Source organism: Perca flavescens, chromosome 8 (genome assembly GCF_004354835.1).
Source record: "Perca flavescens isolate YP-PL-M2 chromosome 8, PFLA_1.0, whole genome shotgun sequence".
NCBI classification, from domain to species: Eukaryota; Metazoa; Chordata; class Actinopteri; order Perciformes; family Percidae; genus Perca; species Perca flavescens.
In genome coordinates, this window is record NC_041338.1 from 33651711 (window position 1) to 33673645 (window position 21935).

General features: G+C 40.9%; 1 protein-coding gene across 3 annotated transcripts in view; it reads left to right on the plus strand.

Moving 5' to 3' along the window:
- pot1 (protection of telomeres 1 homolog) overlaps positions 1–21935 on the plus strand; it is an 82068-nt gene that overhangs the window by 18631 nt on the left and 41502 nt on the right. For all 3 annotated transcript variants that reach the window (XM_028585314.1, XM_028585315.1, XM_028585316.1), the window contains exons 2-7: positions 2405–2532; positions 3985–4057; positions 7119–7219; positions 12020–12127; positions 12887–12964; positions 21736–21862. In XM_028585314.1, the coding sequence (XP_028441115.1) occupies positions 2405–2532; positions 3985–4057; positions 7119–7219; positions 12020–12127; positions 12887–12964; positions 21736–21862 (615 nt within the window). The remainder of the gene's footprint in view (positions 1–2404; positions 2533–3984; positions 4058–7118; positions 7220–12019; positions 12128–12886; positions 12965–21735; positions 21863–21935) is intronic.

A 21935-nucleotide genomic window follows, 5' to 3' on the forward strand; every position in this document is an offset into this window, starting at 1 on the left:
TTCCTTGTTGATTAAACTATTTTCTTGATTAGTTGTTTGGTCTATAAAATGTCAGAAAATGGTGAAAAATGGGGATCAGTGTTTTTCCCAAAGCCTTGTTTTGTCCAAAACTCAAAGATGTTCAGTTTACTGTCATAGAGGAGTAAAGAAACCAGACCATAGGGCCTTAGCAATAAACAAGCTGTTCTTTAATGTCGCCAACTGTCATTTTGCGCTGTTAAGTATCTGTTCAGGCACGAAGCTGAGATACAAAAGGGGGGAGAGAGGGGGGGAAGACATGCAGGAAAACCATAAAAGGTCTGATCCCGAACCCTGGACCTTATCCACTGAGGAATAATAAACCTCTGTATATGTGCGCCCGCTCTACCAACTGAGCTAAGCGGCCACAGTCCAGGGTCTTTCTGCCCTCATCCACAGATAGCCTGTGACTCAGTACTGCTGAAGTGTTATCTGTGTTTTTTTAAGATAATTTTTTTGGGGCTTTTCACTTTTATTATATAGTGACAGTTGATACGCAGCAAAGGGCCGTAGGTTGGATTCAAACCCACACCGCTGCAGGACTCAGGCTACATGGGGCGAACACTCTTACTGGGTGAGCTATAGAGGCCGCCCCTGAAGTGTGTTTTTTGGGTTGTAATAAATGGGTTCTTTAGATGATTTGTCTTTTTTTTTTTTCATTCGAAAACCTCACTAATTATTTATCTAAATCCTAGCTGCTCAAAGTGTGACCCTCGGGTCCTCGGGAGCATTTTGTGCAGCTCCTGAACATGAAACGAAATGCGTGAATTATATTTGAATCATCCCCGCTCCATCTTAATACTTTTCCCTTTCAGTAGCTTACATTTAATGCACTAATCGGCTACTCCGTCAAACTGCGGCCCCCTGGGAAAACAAGGAGGTTTCAGGAAAAATGGATTAACTTGTCGGACCGCGGGGGACAGAAAGTGAGCACCGAATTCCCCTGTTTGCAGATAAGGGGAATGTGGTGCTCACACAGTATAATGTTAAAATGCCATTATGAGACCAATCGCAAATAACAATCTTATGCCTAAATTTGTCATCTAAACCTTGAGAAGCACTGGACTAAATTGACAAAATTCCGACTATCTGAGCATAGAAAAATTACTGACCAGATACTTGATGTCTGCCTCAGGTACATTTTCCTGGTACAAGGAACAACTCCTGTGTGCACCTACTAAAAAAAAAAAAAGACATTCTAGTGTCACTGTTCGCGGTTGTGTTGTAATTCTGAGCTGCCAGGTAAGCTGCAGGTGTTGAAAAGCATGTGAACCTGCAGCTCTGTGAGGTTTGTGACGTATTTGGGCTTCAGACAGACTGACCGAGTGACTTGTAGCATCTGTAGGTCAGATCACACCCAGCAGCTCTGAGGCAGCTCATGCCTCGGGCTCCTCCCCTCTGGTCCAAATCAAAGAGGTTTATTTGATTTTTATTTATTTTTTCCCGGCTGGGTTTTCCGCCTGACTGAGCGGCTGACCGCACGGCCGAGTGAACAGCTCGCTGTACCTCGCAGGCTGTTCCCTCTCTGCCGTCCTCGGTCGACGTGGTACCATGAGGGACTCGCCGGTCAAATCTGCAAGAGCTCAAACTAACGAGCTCTGACAGGAAGCAACGGTGCTACCTGCTGGGAACACAGCCAACACTTTTCTAGGGTCCTCTCTGAAACGCCCCGCAGACTTTAACCCTCCCGCCGAGCTGTCGACATGGATCTGGTGGTTCCTGTCAGAGGGTTTTATCCTGGTAATGAGTCGTCTGTGGTGGAGGGCAGTCAGACTGGACTTTAAACCAGAGATCACCGGTTGGCTGTGTGTGTCCTCTCTTATTAGACGGACGACAGATTGAAGTGTGAAACCACTGACATTCACTTCTTTCCAAACTAGACTAACCTGAACATTTTTGGATGAATCATCAGTGACCCTATTATTCACAAGCCTAGCATTAAAGCAGAGACTGAACTCTATAACCCAAACTCACCCTGTTTGTTAGTGCAGAAACTAGGGCTGCTCCATTTGATGGGGGAAAAAAAATCATAATCACGATTATTTTTGATCAATATTGAAATCCCGATTATTTAACACAATTACTCGTTGACTTTTGGACAGATGTTGCATTTATATTTATTGAACTTACAACAGTGAACCAGTTCAACAAACAGTGAATATGAAATTTCCCCCAATACTTTTTCCCGTTGAACTGTTGATTGAATTCCCCTTCAGAACACAAGACAAAGTGAGAGTTTACTTGCAAAATGTAACGTCCAAAATAATAGTTTTTCTCAAATTACATTGTTTTTGTGATCGTTAGGTGCCAAAGTCCTAATTGCGATTGAAATCTGACTAATTGCACAGCCCTGGCTGAAATGCATTTTCTCTTCATGTCCCTCCAGGTGACGCCATGCCTGTCCGTGTGTTATCGGAGGGGGCGGGGCCAGGCGCCCAGGTACCGGCACACCTGACCAGGATTCCCATCTCCCTCATCACCACCAGCACCGACTTCTCCAACATAACGGTCAAGGTTGGTTTGCAGCAGAGAGTCTTTTCATTTTGACACAATAATAGGACTGAGACATTACTCTGAAAGACAGAAACTGTATCTGAGTGATGGAAAGTAACTTATAGGGGTGTAAGAAAAAATCGATACACTTTTATTTTGCAATACTGTATCTATTTTCCAAAATGCAATATCAAGTTTTTTTTTTATTTTTATTAAAAATGAAAAAAAAAAGTAAACTTTCAAAAATATTCACGTAAGACAGTGATTCACGTTTATGTTGTGTTTGAACCCCCTACTGCTAGATGGCTATGCTGACACACAGCACTAGTGTCCTTGCCTAACAGTGCCTGACTTTTTGCTAGAAGCTAACAACATAGCTATGGCTGAACTTTGGCCTACTTTATCATATAAACATTAGGTTTCCTGTGTACTGAATTGTTTACCTAAAGTAAACTTCTTTGATTTTTATGAACATTATGTCTTTTTTAAAGTTTTTCTAAAATTATACTTTAAAAAAATCCCAATGTATCACCTTACGCACAATATCAAAATATATTGAATCGTGAACCATGTATCATGATACGTATCGTATCGCCAGATTCTTGCCAATACACAGCCCTAGTAACTTAAATAGTGCATTTAAATACTGTACTTAAGTAGGGTTGGGTACCGAGACCCGGTGCTTATACCACATGGGTGCCTTAACGGCCGGTATCTACCGGACCGCATAGCAACGCGGATTTCGGTGCCTCATTTTGAAGCCACTTCAGTGCCTGCGCTGCCATCTGAAACGGACGTTAGAGGCAACAGAAACTTCGCTGCATGTGACGCTAGTAACGTTACACTTGACAGCAGGTAATGTTAGCCTACCGTTAGCTAGTAGCTGTATTATTAATTTGCAACAGCATTGTCTTATTGCAAATGAGGCATACAGGACGAACGCTAGCCTGCTAAATAGTCCATTCATCATTAATGCTTAGGTTTTCCACTTCAACTTTTCGCTTCAGGCTCTTTGACAGTGACATTTTTAGCTGACAACAGGCCTTTCTTTCTGCAAGCATTTTCCACCAATCAGGACACTGCATGCTACATCAACGTTTCTGTAATCACAGACTTTAACCATCACAACATGTTTCCTGCACTGATAGCCATATGTTTATCTTTTGTTCCCTTTGAATTTTTCTGTCACCTGTCACCACCTGTTTACTAGTCTCTTTTTTAATTTTTTAATTTATTTATTTATTACGCAAAGCTGTTTTCTTGTTCCTGATTAGTACGCTGCTGTGATATATTTATGAAAACCAAAACAGGAGAGTAATCCACCTTTGTCTTGCAGCTCCTTTTTGCTGCTCAGCTTTCTGACGTGGCTTCGATCCGCGGAAAGGCCCTCACTGAAATTGTGCAGCGCTTCATTGAGACCTAAATGCTTTTCAGGTCGTTTCTAAGTAAAATGTTTTTCTTTATTTCTCCAAGGGGAAAGTGGTTCAAAAATGCCCGCTGGTGACGTTAGCATCTGACAACGTCATCCTGAAGACTGTCATCCAAGGTAACGCTCAAGCATGTGCTTGTCTCTGTGTGTTTCAGCTGTCCCTTTTTTAAAGCTGCATTAGGTCGAAGCCGCTGCCTGCTGGGTTCTGTGTGTTATGAACTAGTTTTCAGAGCAGGTTGGTACAGAAGGAAAGAGTGAGTTGAGTGCTGTTCTACTTTAAAGGGCAGTGTTACTACGAGGAAGCAAACCTGTAACCTGTCCGTCACCGAGGAAAATCATCTTTTTGTGTACTTTGGGTAGAAGTTTTGACGATGATTTTTAGAAAAAAGGAAACACCTGCAGTTATAGCTAAATTAATATAGTTAAATTAAAAGATTGATTAATCATTACTTTTTGGAGCTGTTAGTGATCGGTGTTGGGGAATTTTGACTATCTGTGCAAACAACAAATAATCTGACCAGCCACTTGGTAACAGCATTGGGTACAGTTTTTTTTAAAAGGTGCAATATGTAATACTGACAGCTAGTGTTGAAATAGTTACTGCAGTACAAATTCAAAATACTGGAGAGAGTAGTCTCCCCCACCCCCTCCTCCCCAGATTCGAAGTTCACGTTGGTTACCAGGCTGAGACCGGAGCATCCACAACAATGTTGGCTAGACGCTAGTCTCACATAGACAGACATTACTTCACAGCACAGCGGAGTAGCTAACGTTAGATGCTGGCTATATTGACAGTCATAAAAGCCTGTGCTCATGCGGAGCTCTGTACCCAACTGACAGACACACTTTTTCGGCTTAAAATTACAGTAGGAACCACTAAAAACACAACAACCTCGCCGTCCTCTCCACCAGACGGACAGACACACTTCCTTGGCTCAGAATTACGGTTAGAACCGCTAAAAGTAACACTACCTTGCCGTCCTCTCCACCCTACGGCCGCTGAACGGGCTACACGTTGTAAACGTGCGCGGCCCGCTTGCCTGGTCCTCCGGTAACGTTAGCTAGCAGTTAGCAGGGTTAGCATGGCGGCGTTAGCCAGGACCAGTCGGGATCACTTTACTGGCTGTCTCAATTGTTTTTGCGAGTAACATTAAGGAACTCGGGTACTCTAGCTACGTATATAATTCAATGTGAGTACAAAAATGTTGAAATGACATTAAATGCAGCCGTGATAAATTAGCCTGCAGTTAATGCTTAGCTACCTGTTCAGAAGGAAAGTAGACAACTCTGCGTCCTTTTGGGCTCTAAGCTGTCTCCATCTTTCAAATACATTTCCAATATTTACCCAGACGGGTTTGTTATGTCTCTGGTCACGCAACTGTTAGAAACATGCTATTCTTTTTAGGTTGGGTAGAATCTATCTCCGTTGACCCTATTCGTTTGTTAGCTGCTTTCATGTACTAACGTTAGAGCTGTAGCGCACTGGGTTTATGTTTTTACAGGTATATCTGGCAACCCGGCCTGCCTGTCAAACTGGGCCATTGGTAACAACAGACAGGCCAAAACACAAACAAAAATTCCGTCACGGAACGGAAATTTCAAAAGGGGAAAATTCTGGCGTTATCATTGTTGTCAGAAAAGATAGTATTTCAACTTAGCATGTTTCCTTAATATTTTATGACTCATTGGGGTCATTTTTGGATTTATTACAGTAAATATATTACATATTGGACCTTTAAATCCCAAACAGGGTTATAAATACAACTTGATGGTAAGATATATCTAATAGCGTAGTCATTTTGTTCTTTCAAAGGTCAGCACTGTGAAGGTTTTTGTTGTTGTTGGTCAACGATGATAATTTGCATTTAAAAGTTCAGAAAAGGTTAGATTGTGTAGAGCAGGTTTATCAGAGCTTGTACTGCTGGAAAATGGGACTGAACCAGACAGTAAATGTGCTGTAAAAATGAAGATCCTGAAGCTGCACACTCTAGCACTAAAGAGGTGATTGTGTGGAGTGTTTCACTGTATAAATGTGTGTGGGCCTCTACAGACTGTGTCTCTGTGTTAAACTGTCTTGAATGTAGCAGCAGACGAAGGCCAGTGTGTGTTATTGTTGTCTTGTCTGTGGCCTTCATATCTCTGAGCAGCCTGATTAAAGAGCCACAGAGAGCTGACGCTCTTATTGTGGCGGGGTACATCCTTTTGTTAATTTAAAATTCTGACTGTGAGTAGATCCTAAATCGGATCTGCTACGCTGGTCGACGTAGTTAGGTGTAGGCATAGAGAGTGGGGATTGGTTAGATTTAGGGTAAGAATACCAGGGTAAGCCAATCGGAGGCCGGCCATGAGGCACGTCCTTTGATGTCGACGCGTCTAGTGGATCCAATCTAACATCTACCCTGTATGTGTCTCCAGCTGAAGGATGAGCAGGTCCACCTCTCCTGTATTGTTGGTTTATAGACAGCTTTGATATGAACTGTCATCCAACTGGCCTTATAACATTCAATGACATCTTAATGACAAGTCCAAATGGTTCCACTTTACTCGAGGTCAAGGAAAAATATTCATAACACAATTATAATGGTGTCATGACAGCCAATGTCAAAACCAACCACTTATGACAGTTTAATGAAATGTTAACACACATAAAGCTAAATAGTTTTATTAAAGTTTGTTAATTGGGCCTGGTATGACAAATTTATGACCGGTTATATTGTCTTGCTTAATGTCAAATTGTCGTCACACAGATTGTTGGGTTACACTTTACTTGAAGGTATTTACATAAGAGTGACATGACACTGTCATGAATGTGTCATAAATGTTTATGACATAACGCTTCTTTTAGTAAGTGTCATTCGGTTTTTGTCATGACAAGTTATGGTTAGTGTTCATGTGTCATGACCGTGTCATGTGTTGATGACAGTATGTCAGCCTTATGTAGATACCTTCAAGTGAAGTGTTACCAATTGTTGTCTTCGTTAATTTCAAGTTGTCCTAACACAAACCTTTCAAACAATGCCAACTTTTCATTAAAAGTGTTACAATTTACCGAATGACACTTAATAACAGTCATAAACATTCATAAAGACTTGTATATATTCATGACAGGTGTCATGTCAGTCTTATGCACACCCCTTTCAAATAAAGTGTTACCTCATGTTCTGCGTGTGTTTTGCAGAAGAAGATTTTCCGCCGAACTCCTCGTCTCAGAACCCGTCCATCAACATCATCCTGTTCGGAGCGCTGGCCAAGGACTTCAATCAAACTGTCAATCAAGGGGTAGGTTCACTCAATCATCAAAGATATGATTTTTAGACAGAAACATATATCAAGGTACAGCAGTTATTTTGGATGTTTCTCTCGAAGCACGTGTTTTAAAAAGGATAGAAATATGAAATCAATATAATATACCACATAAAGAGTACCACAGATAACTCCTCAAGGTTTCTTACTATCTTGGGCTGAAGAAGTGCAAACAGTAACTTTTTTTGTAACTCCTTCTAAAAGAGATTTTTCAGCATTTATGAGTCGTGTGTCACGCGAATCTATATTTAGTGTGTGCAGACATGCTGTTGCGATAAAGTGTGAATGGTGATGATGATGCCTGGCTGCTAAATCTAATTTGCGGTTTATTTTCTGATTCTTGTTCTCTCCTTTTTTGAGTGTTAACACCGCCTGCTCAAGTGTTTTTTGTTTTTTTTTTCTTTTCGCCTTCCTAGACAATTATTTTTTTTTTTTTTTTTTTGGAAAAAAAAAAAAATCAGTAGGTCATGCGGTTCAGTTCCGACGGAGTATACTGCCGCCTTTTTAAATTTACCAAAAGCCATCCAAATAGTTTGTTTTCTGATTTAGCTCTGATGATGCATCCACTTTGTCCTGCTTAATAAACACTGATGATTGTTTTGGAAAATGCTGCATGTTTCTAGCCTGGCCCCTCCCTCCTACGTATACTTCCACTCAATTTTCATTTTCCTTCAGTACACCGTCTGGGTTTGCGGTATATTCTTGGGTTTTCTCCGGCCAAATTTTAACCGGTCCAATCAGCGAACAGAGGGAGTGGCTGAGAACGATGACGTTGAGGTCATGACGGGACGTCGTGAAGCTAGTCTGAATTGTAGTTCAGTAATGGCGGCGGAGAAAGATGCGAGCTACCGAATACCCAGAAGTCAAAGCTTGCTCCGTTAGTGGTGAAGGAGTTGGCTAAGGCGAACGCTAGCGATGCTATGCCGATAGCTGTTGTTGTCTCCCCTCTTGTTAGCCTGGTCCTACCAGACAGTACGTAGGAGGGCAGAGGCAGGCTACAAGAGTGGCTCTGGGCAGATCCAATAGTTTTAAACTTCAGTAGAGTACCCGCCTTCAAGGAAGTTAACACTTGTCAATGGAGAGCAGCCAGACTCTCTGGACAAATGGTAGGACCAGGCTAGCATGTTCCTTCATCTTCTCACTTTAGAGGGTAGGGCTGTGCAATTAATCGAAATTTAATTGTGATTATGATTTCGGCTCTCACAAAAACAGAATAATCGAGAAAAACTATTATTTAGCTCATGACGTTTTGCAAGTAAACTCTTATCTCTTGTGTTCTGAATGATAAAATAAAGTTTAAATAGGAAAAGTATTAAGGCAAATTTCACAGTTGTGTTTTTTTACCGTTAACTTTTTCCACTGTTTTTTTTTAAGTTCAATAATTGCAACATCTTTCCAGAACTCAACGAGTAATCGTGTTAAATTATCGTGATTTCAATATTGACCAAAATAATCGTGATTATATTTTTTTCCATAATCGAGCAGCCCTATTCGAGGGCACAGAAAATAATGCAACAGTGCAAAACCTTTCTCTGAAAAAAGAAAGAAAAAAGCAGTTTGAGGAAAAACTGTCATCTTTTCATTTTTGTCAACTCTTCATAATAATTTGAAAGAAATTTATAAAACTATACGGAATACAATTTAATATTACCCAATGAGAAATAAGAATATGGTGATGATGATGTATAATGATGATTATGATAATTACTTTTATGGTTTTATTGCTCCATCTGTAAATTCTCATTCTTCATGCGAGACAAAACTAACAAAGCAAAAATCCTTTTGCGCTGATTTTCCTCTAAAGAAACTTGTTTAAATGGTATACTTTTCACTTTAAATGTAAATGCGAATTTGTATATTTGTTTTCCTTGGATGTGTTTGGTTTTTCATGGTTGCTGTTCAGCTTGTGCTCGTACTAACACATCTGGCACAGACAGTTTACTGGCTCTGCATACCCGACGCGCTGCTTGGAATAACATATGATTTACTACGTTTAATATATTCAACAGATTTATGTCAGTTGTCAGTGTCCTTATCAAACAGAGAGGAGTTTGGAGAAGATGCTCGGTCCTTAAAGCCTCTGAGGGCTCGAAGAACAGTTTGAAAGCCTTTTTATAATATTATAATGTAAATATTCATGAGAGATTGCATTATGTTATTTTCATTAAAAAAAAAAAAAAGGGCTTGGCTAGTTGGAAGGCGGTCTGTGGAAATTGCATTTTTCTGCATCATAAAGCCTGTGATTTGAATACGGTAATGAGCTGAGTGATCTGTGGGACTTGTTGATGAGCAGGACATTATTCTGTAGGATGAGATGAATTAATTTACTTATGGTGAGGTTGGAAGAAGCGTTCGCTGAGCTGTGTCGAGCCTCTGATGGTTGGAAGTAACTGGAATATCCTGGGCTTTGAAAAAATAAAGGGGGAGTGTATTCCTGCAGTTTATCCAGACATTAACCCAATGGTGGAATGCTACTTAGTTCACTTACTCAAGTACTGTAGTTGATTATGATTTTTTTGGGGGGCATTTTTAGGCCTTCATTGGATAGAACCGTTTAGACATGAGAGGGGGGGGGGTTGACATGCAGCAAAGGTCCGCAGGTCGGGACCGAACCTGCAGCCGCTGAGGCGAGGACTGAGCCTCTGTAAATGGGCGCGCATTCTACCAGGTGAGCTTTTTTGAATGCAGGACTTTTACTCGTAACACCGCATTCTTACACAGTTGTACTGTTTCTTTTACTTAAGTACTTCTTCCACCTCTGCCTAAACCGCTCCAAGCCATTTTATTCATATATTGATATATGTAGACATGGACAAAGCTACACTTATGCTTTAACTTTAAAGTTATAATCCTTGAGATTTCATAAAATGGTACAATTATGATATTGTTTCTGCAAAGTCCTATCAATGTATTTCCATTTAGTGATCATCCCTCTATATAACTGTTTTTCTGTCAGCGGCAGAGTCTGCCAGTCCTGGGCTGGATTCAAGTTCATTTGCACATAAATGCTTTACAGGAAACAATGCAGGCATGTAATCCAGCGTTTCTTTGATCTCCCTGAAATCCGCCTCACTGTTCACCGTTCTCTACAGCCAAATCAGAGCTATATTAAGTGACTGCTTATGCAAATCAAACATTTCTTACTGCCGCTGCTTCATATTAAAGGCTTTCAACTGGCTTTTATTAAGGATGTCCGGATCGGAGCTGATATGGGGTTTTTTAATTTATTTTTTACTGATCGGGGATCGGCTAGTGTCACTTGGCCAGACCCTTCCTCCATAACGCTGCGGAGGAGGGTCTGGCTAGTCCACGCAGTATTCCGAGATGGGAGAAAAACGTGCTCTGGTTGATTGGCATTTCTTTAAACCAATCCCAATCGTTTTGGGCGGACGGTGCCTCTGCCAAATAGCCTCGGGAAGGAACTCGTTTTGGTGGAACGTGTGTACGTTCAAAAGTTGTTTTAATCACGCAACAGAAAACTCCGATTGGACAGATAGTCTAGCTAGCTGTCTGGATTTACCCTGCAGAGATCTGAGGAGCAGTTGACCTTATTCCTCAGAAATCCACCAGAGTTTAGAATTCCAACACAAAGAAAGCGAAAGGGGACGGACATCAGGCCGAAAAGAAGGACATCCGCCTGGAAAAAAAATCCGGATATAGACTCCGTCAGAAAACTCTACACCATTCTAAGTAGAAGTTTATTTTACGTGAGTTTTACAAAAATGCTAGCTGCACAAAGTTATAACGTATCTTTTAGTTACTTAGCTTTTTTTATTAATTTTTTTGTAAAGAAAAAAGAAAAAAACGGTGTGCAGCTCTATTATCTAGGCAAATAGAAGTATCGGATCGGGACTCTGTATCGGCAGATATTATATATTTAAAAAATTTGATCAGGATCGGGGGCCAAAAAAGCTGATCGGGACATCCATAGAATTTATTGCGGAGCAGCCACAGGAAACGCAACAAATTTGTCACCACTAGCTCCTCGGTTTGTTTGTTCTGACAAAGTAGCTGCTGCAGAGGTGTGTGTGTGCTGCCTCCAGCCATCCGGGACCTGCAGTATTAAACAACATTTGCTGTCACCACATCAACCAGGACTGAAATGTTACGGATTACAACTTTAGCGTGTGCCTCAAAGAATGGATGATCCAAGAATCATTCGTGTCTCAGAGCTCTGGTGTGACAGTTCACCTCCTGCAGCTCCTTTGAACTTTACAAACCGTGACTCTGAATCATGGCTGACTTTGAGGCCACTCCGATACTGTCACATGTGATGTTGTATACTGAGCGGTTTCTTTTTTACCTGGACGGGGGACAGGGAACACATCAGGGATAATCGCCCCGTCAGCTGCATCTCACTGTGTTTGTGGTTTCACCCTCAGTGGCATCCTGATAGACGTCAAAGCGCCGTAAAGCTGGTTGAAGGCAGGAAGTCATCACCGCTGTGTGCGGTTGGAGATCACAGACGTTTTGTCAGGCCGCGTGTCTCCATAACATGATTATTCAGACTGTCTGCTGTCCCTTTTGTCAGCCTCGAGCACAGACTTTAAAACCGTCTCGAGGGCAGCTGACACGCACCTAACAAAAGACAATCTCCACTTTTCACACTAGCTTATCTTCGGCGGCTTGTTGTGACGTCTTGCTTAACGTCTCCAAGGATGCAACATCTGCTTCAATCTGTCCTCCCTCTGGGAAGAGGGATGCATATTTATCTCTCTTTGCTCTCCGTTTTTAATCCCTGGCTTCTCTGCTTGTTTGTCTTTTGGTGTTCTGCAGGATGTGGTCGTGGCTTCTGGCTTCACCGTGGGCAAATCTCCCACAGTTCATAAGGACAAGCTGCACCCCTGTAACCTGCTGCTGTCGGGAGACAACGCCTGCATTTATGTGAGGACTTTTGTGTGTGTGTGTGTGTGCGTGTGTTCTTGTTTAACTACATTCGATTCGTGGGGTCCAAAAACCGGGAATACAGTATACTTGTGGGGTCCAGACAGCTTTGTGGTGCAAAAATGCTGGACTCCACAACTTTAAAGGGCTGTTTGAGGGTTAAGACTTGGTTGTAGGATTAGGGTTAGTATTAGGTTATGGTTAGGGTTAGGCATTTAGTTTTGATGGTTAAGGTTAGGGTAAGGGGCTAAGGAATGCATAATGTCAATGACTGGTCCCTACATTGTTAGTCTTCACAAATATAAAGTGTGTGTGTGTGTGTGTGTGTGTGTGTGTGTGTGTGTGTGTGTGTGTGTGTGTGTGTGTGTGTGTGTGTGTGTGTTGAGTCTGCAGGCTGTAACAGTCATTTAGACCATGAGATCTTGTGCAGGAGCTGTAAATTGAACATGACTCCACGTCAGCGTCAGACTGACATAATAACAGCAAGACGATCCTGTTTACCTGCTGATGAATCTCCCATCCTTCTCCTGTTTTGCCTGCAGGCTCAGTCGTCCCTACATTAACAGCGCAACAAGGTTCCTCAGATTTACAGCTGACACACATCTGTAGGGCTGCAACTAACGATTATTTTCAATGTCGATTCAATTATTTTCTCGATTTAATCAGTTATTTGGTCTATAAAATGTCCAAAAATTGAAAAAGAAAAACAGCACAACCATAAATCAGCCTTAATGTCTCCTCTCTGTCTTCATCCTTTAGGTGACTCTCCTGCCGCCCCCGCTTCTCCATCCCAGATCCCCGCCGACGGCCAAGAGGAGCTCTGCGCTCTCCGCTGAGGTCAGAGTCAGACTCTTGGTTGGCTGGAGAGGCTGCTGGAGTGTAGTGGGGGTCTTGTATCTGTCAGCATGCTTCATGTCAGCTGCCGGCTGGATCAGAGCCACCTCGGCTGGGTCAGGGTCTCGGCAGACCTCCTTTGTGTCTGTGGTGGTGGTGATATGGAGATGAGGATTGTCAGTTTGATACAAGAGTCTTTATATCTTCAACTTTCAAGCAACCCATCGCTTCAAACCTGTAGAAATCAGGGCAGTTGATTTTACTCACGGCCCATCCGGCTCCTCAGACGTGTCATCGGCACTATACACCGTTCATCCGTTTCTTCTCAGTCTTTAGAAGAGTTCAATTTATTTTCCTTTGTCACCTTTTGGAGGAGGATTGCGACTCGAATGTGGGGGGAAAAAAGCGCTTGCGGGGATCCTTAAAGCCCATGTTGTTTAATTTTCCAACGAATTTGTGGTAATTTCTTGTTGGTAATAAACATTTAAACTGTTATTCATGTATTTGATGTTGTTAGGTATCACAAAACAGAATATAACACGAAAAAGTAGGTACTATTTTACAGCGGTTTGTCTTTCCCCCACAATGCATTGCATGACGTCACGTTGGGGAGACGACAGGCAAAAGCCCCGTCTCGGCTCACTGTCCCGGTCCCGGTTTCTGCCACTGATCTGGCAAAATATGGCTTTTGGTCTGTGTATAATAATATTGGGGGGGGAAGTGAAAGGCAGCTTGGACGGGGCTGCTGTTCGGCTTTTCACAAGTTTAAACAGCTAGCTAACGCTACGCCGACGTTTCCTAACGTTAGCGCAACAGCGTTAGTGCTAGTTAAATACCGGTATTACAACTGCTTTCGGAGCTGCGTCCACGTTGTCAACACAAGACATGTGGCGTTAGTGCTCCTTTTGTATCATACTTTTATTGAATGAAATAATAAGCTTCGCTCCTACGAAATAGGTGTTTTTTTTGTAACATTACACACAAAGCTAACTGGCTATAGTTAGCCTGTACGTATGCCAGCCAGCAACTTTGGCAATCGGCAGTATTTTCGGCGTGCTAACCGCGACAGTATGTTGCCCACAATCCCCCTCTGCTGCTAAAAGCAGTCAATCTGCAGTGATGTTTTGAAATGGAGACACATGGATGTGTTAGCTGTTGAGGTTAGCACGCCAAAGCCACTTGCTGGCTATGCAACGTTAGCTAATGTGTGTAGCTAACTAACTAACTAACTAACAAAAACCATCTCGTATGAGCGAAGTTTAACGTTTCATTCAATAGAGTTATGGTACAAAAGGAGCACTAACGCCACAAGTCTTATGTTGACAACGTGGACGCAGATATAGGAAACTCCGAAGGCAGTTGTAATATTTACCTAGCCGTCTAGGCTAACGCTGTTGCTCTAACGTTAGCGAAACGCAAATATGTTGTTACTGGAGCTAGTAGGCTACCATTAAAACGTGAGCTATCTAATCATGATATCAATCATATCTATGTGTTTACAACCATCGGGGGATTTCACAGGTGGGACTGGCAAGTTAGCACATAGCTAGCATGATGCCTTCTAGATCTAGATAAGTTTAGCGGTACTTATCTGAACTAACGACATGATCACTGTCACTAGATATAAATAAAACGTTGACTTTCACTTGGTGCTATTCACGGACAGTAAAAAAAAAAACCCTCTTCCATAGATATAGAACAATAGATATGACATGTAATTCTGACTGGCCATTCCAGGATGGAAGCACTTGGCGGCCATCTTACCAGGGTTAAGTTTTAGAATTGCTTCCATTGGAATCAATGGGGAAAGAGGCTCATGTTGTCTTTATTATCCTTATATTTTTCTACCAATACATCAATAGTGGTTTTAATTCAAAGTAATGACTGTAAGACAACTGTGCCTTTCTAGAAAGAAACAAAAAAATAGAGATTTGGGTGGAATTTTGATTGATATAGCTCCAAGAGAACAAGTAAATTGTTCAATTATGAAGATAATCTCATAATGTTGCATTTATATTGCAGGAAATAATTTTATTTTTTCAATTTTGCATGGACTTAATATGTAAAAACTGTCTTTGTTATTCTGAATGGCTAAAATACATTAAACAATATTTTTTAATGTCAATCTCAACTATAAGACCACATTTCCCATCAACCCTGCTACCTCCTGTTTAGCGTTTGTTTTCTTACTGTCAGCTGGCTGGCGTGGAGTTTGTTTTGACGATGTGCGGAGTAGCTAGTTGAAGAGCCTCGCTAGCTTCATTGAGTTTTTGTTGATAAAGACTATAATGACTTCACCAAAACTGCTGATGGACTTGTCGCAATTTTCATTGCGCTAACGTTATGGAAATTACATTTACGATAGTAATGCAGAGACTTTGCTGCTGAAGTAGGACTCCTTTCTGGAAGTTACTTTACCTCATCAAGACATGGATTATTAAGTTTTAATTTGCTTTACTGAAAGGAAAATCGTGTAAAGGTATGAGGTAAGCTGACAACAATAGATAGCTAGTTAATAGAATAGTTAATATATGATGACTGACAGCAGGATTCAACATGGCTAATGTTTGGGGAGCTAACATTAGCTGGTGAAAATGTACAGTTAAGTGCGGCTGGTCTGTTAGGCTCAGTGTTGCTGGATGTGGCTACTGTTGATTTGTGTAACGTAACTTTACTCTGTGTGTAGCGTTACAGTACTTGTCGTTAACTTTAATTTAACTGAAAACTTAACACAGATTGAGTGAAATCAGCCGCAGCAGTCAATGTATGTATGTCAATATTAACGACGTGTTAAAAAAACTGTTATAACGTTAACGTTACTAAATGTCTTATTTGAGGTAAAAAAATCAATCTACTAAAACGATATTTGCGGTTCATAAATGATGTTAAGAGCTAGCTAGTGTTAAGAAATTTCTAAAAGACGCGTTCTTCGATTTCTGGAGAAGGAAGAGGCTGGGGTTGAATTGAAAGATTAAGCAAAGGTTTAATGAACAACACGATGAAAACGACAGTCAAAACACAAATGTTACACTGCAGCTGACAGCGGACTGATCTCATGCTCTCCTTGCGGAGTCACATAAAAACAGTCATGTGACATGACAAACAAATGCACTGTAAACAGCGGACTCCAACTGCTTCCCTTGCGGGGTCACAGATTGAAGTCCTGTGACATTCCCCGGATCACACATTTATTCCCCTACATCTGGGTGGTTCCTCAAATGAAATCTTCCCCTATTGGTCAGATGTCTCTCAAAAGAAAAGGTGTATGTTCCCAATCAGTGTCTTGAGGCTACACCCGGTCACAGGATCTTACCGAGACGGTGTCAATTGTTTCCAAACTACAGCAATACTCGTTCTTTGTCTTAATCACGTCTGGCTCAACAGGGGATGGCTCCCCCAAAAAGAGACAACAGTTACCTTTTCTGTGGGCACAATGAGTCTCCTACAGTATGCTAAATAACAGCAGTGACCAATTCTTTAGAAGCTTGAGAAGGTGTGAGCCAGACAAATGCTGATTAGGCTTAATCAGTATTGAAACATTCCTTCACTCAGTTACACAACAGTTTACATTTTTTAAGTTACATTTTTTTACCTTAAAGTACATTGTTTTCAAAACGTAAGCATAGTTTTAACTTTTTACTTCAATACTAGCAATCACTTAGCCTGGATGCCAGCCGAACTTTGCCCCGCCCACAAAATTCGAGGTCGGGAAGTTCGGTCTGGAGTCGCTCCGTTGAGAAGCAATTATTGCCCGAACAGGATCTGTTCGGGCAGCACAGTATCGTTACATGGTGGAGCGAGATAGAGAGAGACTGAAGAGAGAGAGCGTTCTATGGTGGAGAGACATAGAGAGAGACTGAAGAGAGGGACCGCCGGCGCTAGAACAAAGCCATGAATCAGAGAAATAAAACGCGTTGTGTGATATTCTATTGCTCTGTAAAGCACATTGGTCAGCTTGTCTGTATAAATAGTGCTGTATAAATAAACTTTGACTTGACTTGACTTGACGTCAGGCTAGCAATCACTACTAACTGACATCTCAGCCGGTCTGTTAACAGTTGCTAGGCAACGTAACTAGCTAGGTAGCTAGTTCACCAACTTTCCTGTATTTATAATTAAAAAAAAAAAAAAATCTACTCCTAACATGTGGAAAGTGATGGCAGCCTCCTGGTCTCTTTGGTCCTTCTGGTAAAGCAGTTAGGTGCTGCACAGCTGATAACCATACTTGCTGCCATAGGTGACAATTGTAAACAGTACCCTAGTAAGATGGCGGACAGTTATGCCATAAATTATGACGTCATATCTATTGTTCTATATCTATGCCCTCTTCCTCATCCCAGTCAGTCACCATAGTTCTAGTACCAGGCTGATACACGTCTCCCCAACGTGACCTCATCACCGAATAAAAATACCAAAAACCTGACAAAAACTGTCCTTTAACACTATTTGGAGACATTTTTAACAATGATATACATATATTAAGTACTATATGTACCTATTAATCAACTGTGGTGGTTAACCTGCAACATGGGCTTTAATTTTCGTTCAAATAATGCAAGATTAATTATGTCAAAACATAAATGATAAATTCTCTGTGGTTTAGGGTTGTGCCGATGGACGATGATGGCTTACAACATCACGATGGAGAGCCACCATTGTGATTCCCCTTACGTGCAACCTATTTGTGAAAAAGCGCATCGCTTCAGTAGTACTGAAGCGCCTCGGCTTGGCCACAGCGGGCTTGAGCGAAAGAGAAAAGGCATTAACGTGGAGCGCTATCACACTTTCCTTTCTGACCCTCATTGGACTAAGTTTGTGGACACTACTGTATGTGTGCATCAATAGTCAGTCCGATGTCCTGTAGGTACGGGACGATGTTATGTAGGATTTATGAATGTACGTTAGCAACAGTAGGCTAATTCACGAGGGTGCTATTTTATGTGTGAGCTAATATTGCGCATCTGTTCATGTGCGCTGCAAGAGTTAAGTTTCTGTTCATTGAATGCGTTATTCAGTGCAAATATAACCAAGAATGTAGTTTAATCTCAGTAATGATGGTATATTAGGTCATTACTGTCGCTCTGTTAAAGGCAAACGTTCCACTGTACTGTCGTTACGCTGCAGATCACGGACATCTGATTGAGTCTAGACTTTACGGCACCGTAGTTAAGTGAAAGTGGTCAAGTTGTAATTTACTGCCCCTACCAGCAGGCGGCAGCATAGCCATGTAATGCTGTCTATTTACAGAGGGCATTTCAATTGTTAGCCCATAGTAGTAGGAAAAAAATAGTTTGCAAGGTATCCTGGGTAATTTCATCTCCCACTTCATGTTATGCCTGCATTGGACCTCACTATGTTTTGAGGGTTGATTTTTAAGAAAAATGGCACTCCCCCTTGCTCCCTAAAGTATTTGGGACACCCTAACCTACACGAGAACGCGCAAAAACGAGGGCTAGGTCAAAGATCTAGGGGAAGGGGAGGTATTGGGACAGAGCCTTAATTAGCTTTGTATCAACTCATTTGGCAATGGCTTGAATGTAACGGACGTTCATTAATATAAATTTGTAGCTTTAAAATTGCTGAAAATGTTTTCAAATAAACACATTTTGAGGAAGTTTTTTGATGCGTAAGCTATTTATATTTATTTTTTTCTTTTTCAAAGCGGACAAAGCACAGTCACAAATCTCATGCACATTCCTAAGTGAATGTCAAGCAAAATAAAAATAAAATACCGTCAGACTTTCTAACTTTCAGTCGGACTGTTGGACTGCACAGAGACATGAGGACGGATATGGAAGTCAGCTGACCTTCGGGTAGAGATATATAATACTGTAATAAAGCTTAGATACACATTGTTTTATTGCCTCAGGAAATTAAATGTATTCTATATAAGCCAGTTGCAGATCAAGTAACGGTGAGGTGAAGCTGTGATTTAATATTTTTATGACCGAATATATTAACGGACACAACTGACAGAAAAACACTCGCAGAATAAGAATAAGTACGAGATTTTAAGAAGCCCGTGATCAAAGTTTAAAAGCTGATTCTAACTCTTTGAGTTTGATCTGCAGTGTAGAACAAATGCTGGTAAGAATACATTTTGGACGGACAGACTGCCTCTTTGATTTTCTCTTTTAATGAGTGTATGCTCATTTTTCAGATCTTCATTATTCTCCCCTGAAAGTCACATCTGTCTGAGGAAACATTAAAAGAGACGGAGGAAGTTGGAAACTTATCTTGTGCTCTGATCAGTCGTTTCCTAAGCTTTTAGCATTTGTTAACTAAGGACACAACATATGTTGGAAACGTCAGTCGTGTCCTTAGTTAGCCTTTACCACAGTCTGCGGTGATGATACAGTGAGGTGATGATGAGCTCTAGAGGGTTTACCTCAATGTTCACACACACAGTTAGCATGTTAGCATGCATGTTTGGCAACTGTTCGCTCAGTTACACACACAGTTATAACACTGATGATGATGGATGAGACATGAGGCTTCACATCATGTATTGCCAGCCAACTAAACTTTTTATTTTAGACATTTTTCCAAGGTTTCCAGTGAAAATGGAAGTGGCTTTGGTTCAAAAGTGTCTGTGTTAAGATTGACATGCAGCATTATCTGATATATATATATTAATATATTTAGAAAATTTAACTTCTGTATGAAACAGGTAATGGCAATAAAATAATATATAAATAACAACTAAAAATAAAATAAATATCCTATTAAATATTTCTCAAAACACACACACAGGTAACGCTAACGGTTACCTGAAACGGATGATTTAACGTCACCGCTCATTTTACACACAGTTTAGCAACTAAACTAAACGCTGAGGGAAGATTACTACGTTTTTAATGTTGGTTTTGAGCGGTATGCACCCCCATTAACCTGGAAGGTGTCTTAAACGTTAAACGTTACAGTTTTTTTACGATCGCTATGACACTTTCTTTCCAATACTTTTAACAACTTTCCTAAACTCTTAACACAGTTAGCACAATATCCGTCTGTGTAGGCTATACAATTAACACATTTGTGGTTGCTTTGACACAAAATGCATACAGTTAACACAAATTTAAAATGCGTTAACTTCTTTTACACACAAGCTCCACGGAGACCAAAACAATGGATCTTGACTGCCAAATTTACAAATGCTTTCACACTGTATGTCAGAACAGATAACATCATGTTCTAAACCTAACTTATAGGCTAAAGTCAAAGTGAACAAATATATCCCCTGTCTTTTATACATGCATTTATTGAGAAACAGCTGATTGAAGTTATGCAAATAGATCAATCACAGCTGATTCCCTTCTAGGAAACACACTCAGGTGTTGAGGTTCTTCCAACCGCATGATCATATGGTAGTACAGTAAAAGAGGACCTATTTGAACAATATACTGTAGATGAACACAGAAAATTAGAAAAATGCCTTCACAAGGGAGAGGAAGAGGAGTACCAGGACAATTCTGTCTCGGTCTCCTTTTTTCATAAACCGTATATTCTCTAAAGCTACTCTGAGATGGGTCAATCATTTTTTGTCTTGAATCTCTGCAGCAAAAGAAACAAATCTGTGGATGGGTTGGAGCATTGGGTAGAGCGGGCGCACATATACAGTACAGGCCAAAAGTTTGGACACACCTTCTCATCAATGCGTTTCCTTTTTATTTTAATGACTATTTACATTGTAGATTCTCACTGAAGGCATCAAAACTATCAATGAACACATATGGAATTATGTACTTATGTACTGAAATAACTGAAAACATGTCTTATATTATAGATTCTTCAAAGTAGCCACCCTTTGCTTTTTTATTAATAAGGGAAAAAATTCCACTAATTAACCCTGACAAAGCACACCTGTGAAGTGAAAACCATTTCAGGTGACTACCTCATGAAGCTCATTGAGAGAACACCAAGGGTTTGCAGCGCTATCAAAAAAGCAAAGGGTGGCTACTTTGAAGAATCTAAAATATAAGACATGTTTTCAGTTATTTCACACTTTTTTGTTAAGTACATAATTCCATATGTGTTCATTCATAGTTTTGATGCCTTCAGTGAGAATCAACAATGTAAATAGTCATGAAAATAAAGAAACACATTGAATGAGAAGGTGTGTCGAAACTTTTGGCCTGTACTGTACTTAATTAGGTTTATGCCTCGACGCAGAGGTCCAGGGTTCAAATCCGACTTGTGACGATTTACTGCATGTCTTCCCCTCCCTCTCTCTCCCCTTTCTCAACTAGCTGTCTTGTCAAATAAAGGCGGAAAACCCCAAAAAATAATCTTTTAAAGAACATTTACTAAACAAAACAAATGTAGAGAGGCTGCAGTGCAAAACACAATATATGATCAATACAATCACTTTTGTCTGACACCTATAAAATAATGCAGTTTCTGTAATTCCATGGGATGTTAGTGTTTTTTAGGACATTGTGCTATGATTGAGTAAATGTTCCTGTTGGGAGAGAACGTGTTTTAGTGATTTTGGAAGAATTATTTGATTGAGTAGAGCAGACTGCTCTGCAGAGCCTTGTATAATTACGAATTTATGACATTTCATAAACCGCTGATGGAGCATAGACATGGCCGATCACAATAATCCAGACCATTCAACAAAATAGTAACAAAATAAACCATAAACCAAATTAACATATGTCTAAATGACACCATAAGCCCATCATACGTGTCTCTCCCCAGCACAGAGCTTCTCAGGAGCTCTCCAGAAAGCTCAGGTGGTGCTTCTTTTTTAACTCTGCTTCGTTTCTCCTCAGGTTTCCAGGGCGACCAAGGCTCCAAAATACACGTACGTCCGCCTGGGCGACCTGAAGCCCGGAACGATAGTCAACGTATACGGAGTGGTGGTCTTCTTCAAGCAGCCGTTCAAGAGCCGCGGCACAGGTCAGTCTGCAACCAGATTATATGATGGACGAAAACATTGGGAAACCATTTAGTGTAGGTGTGTGTGTGTTTT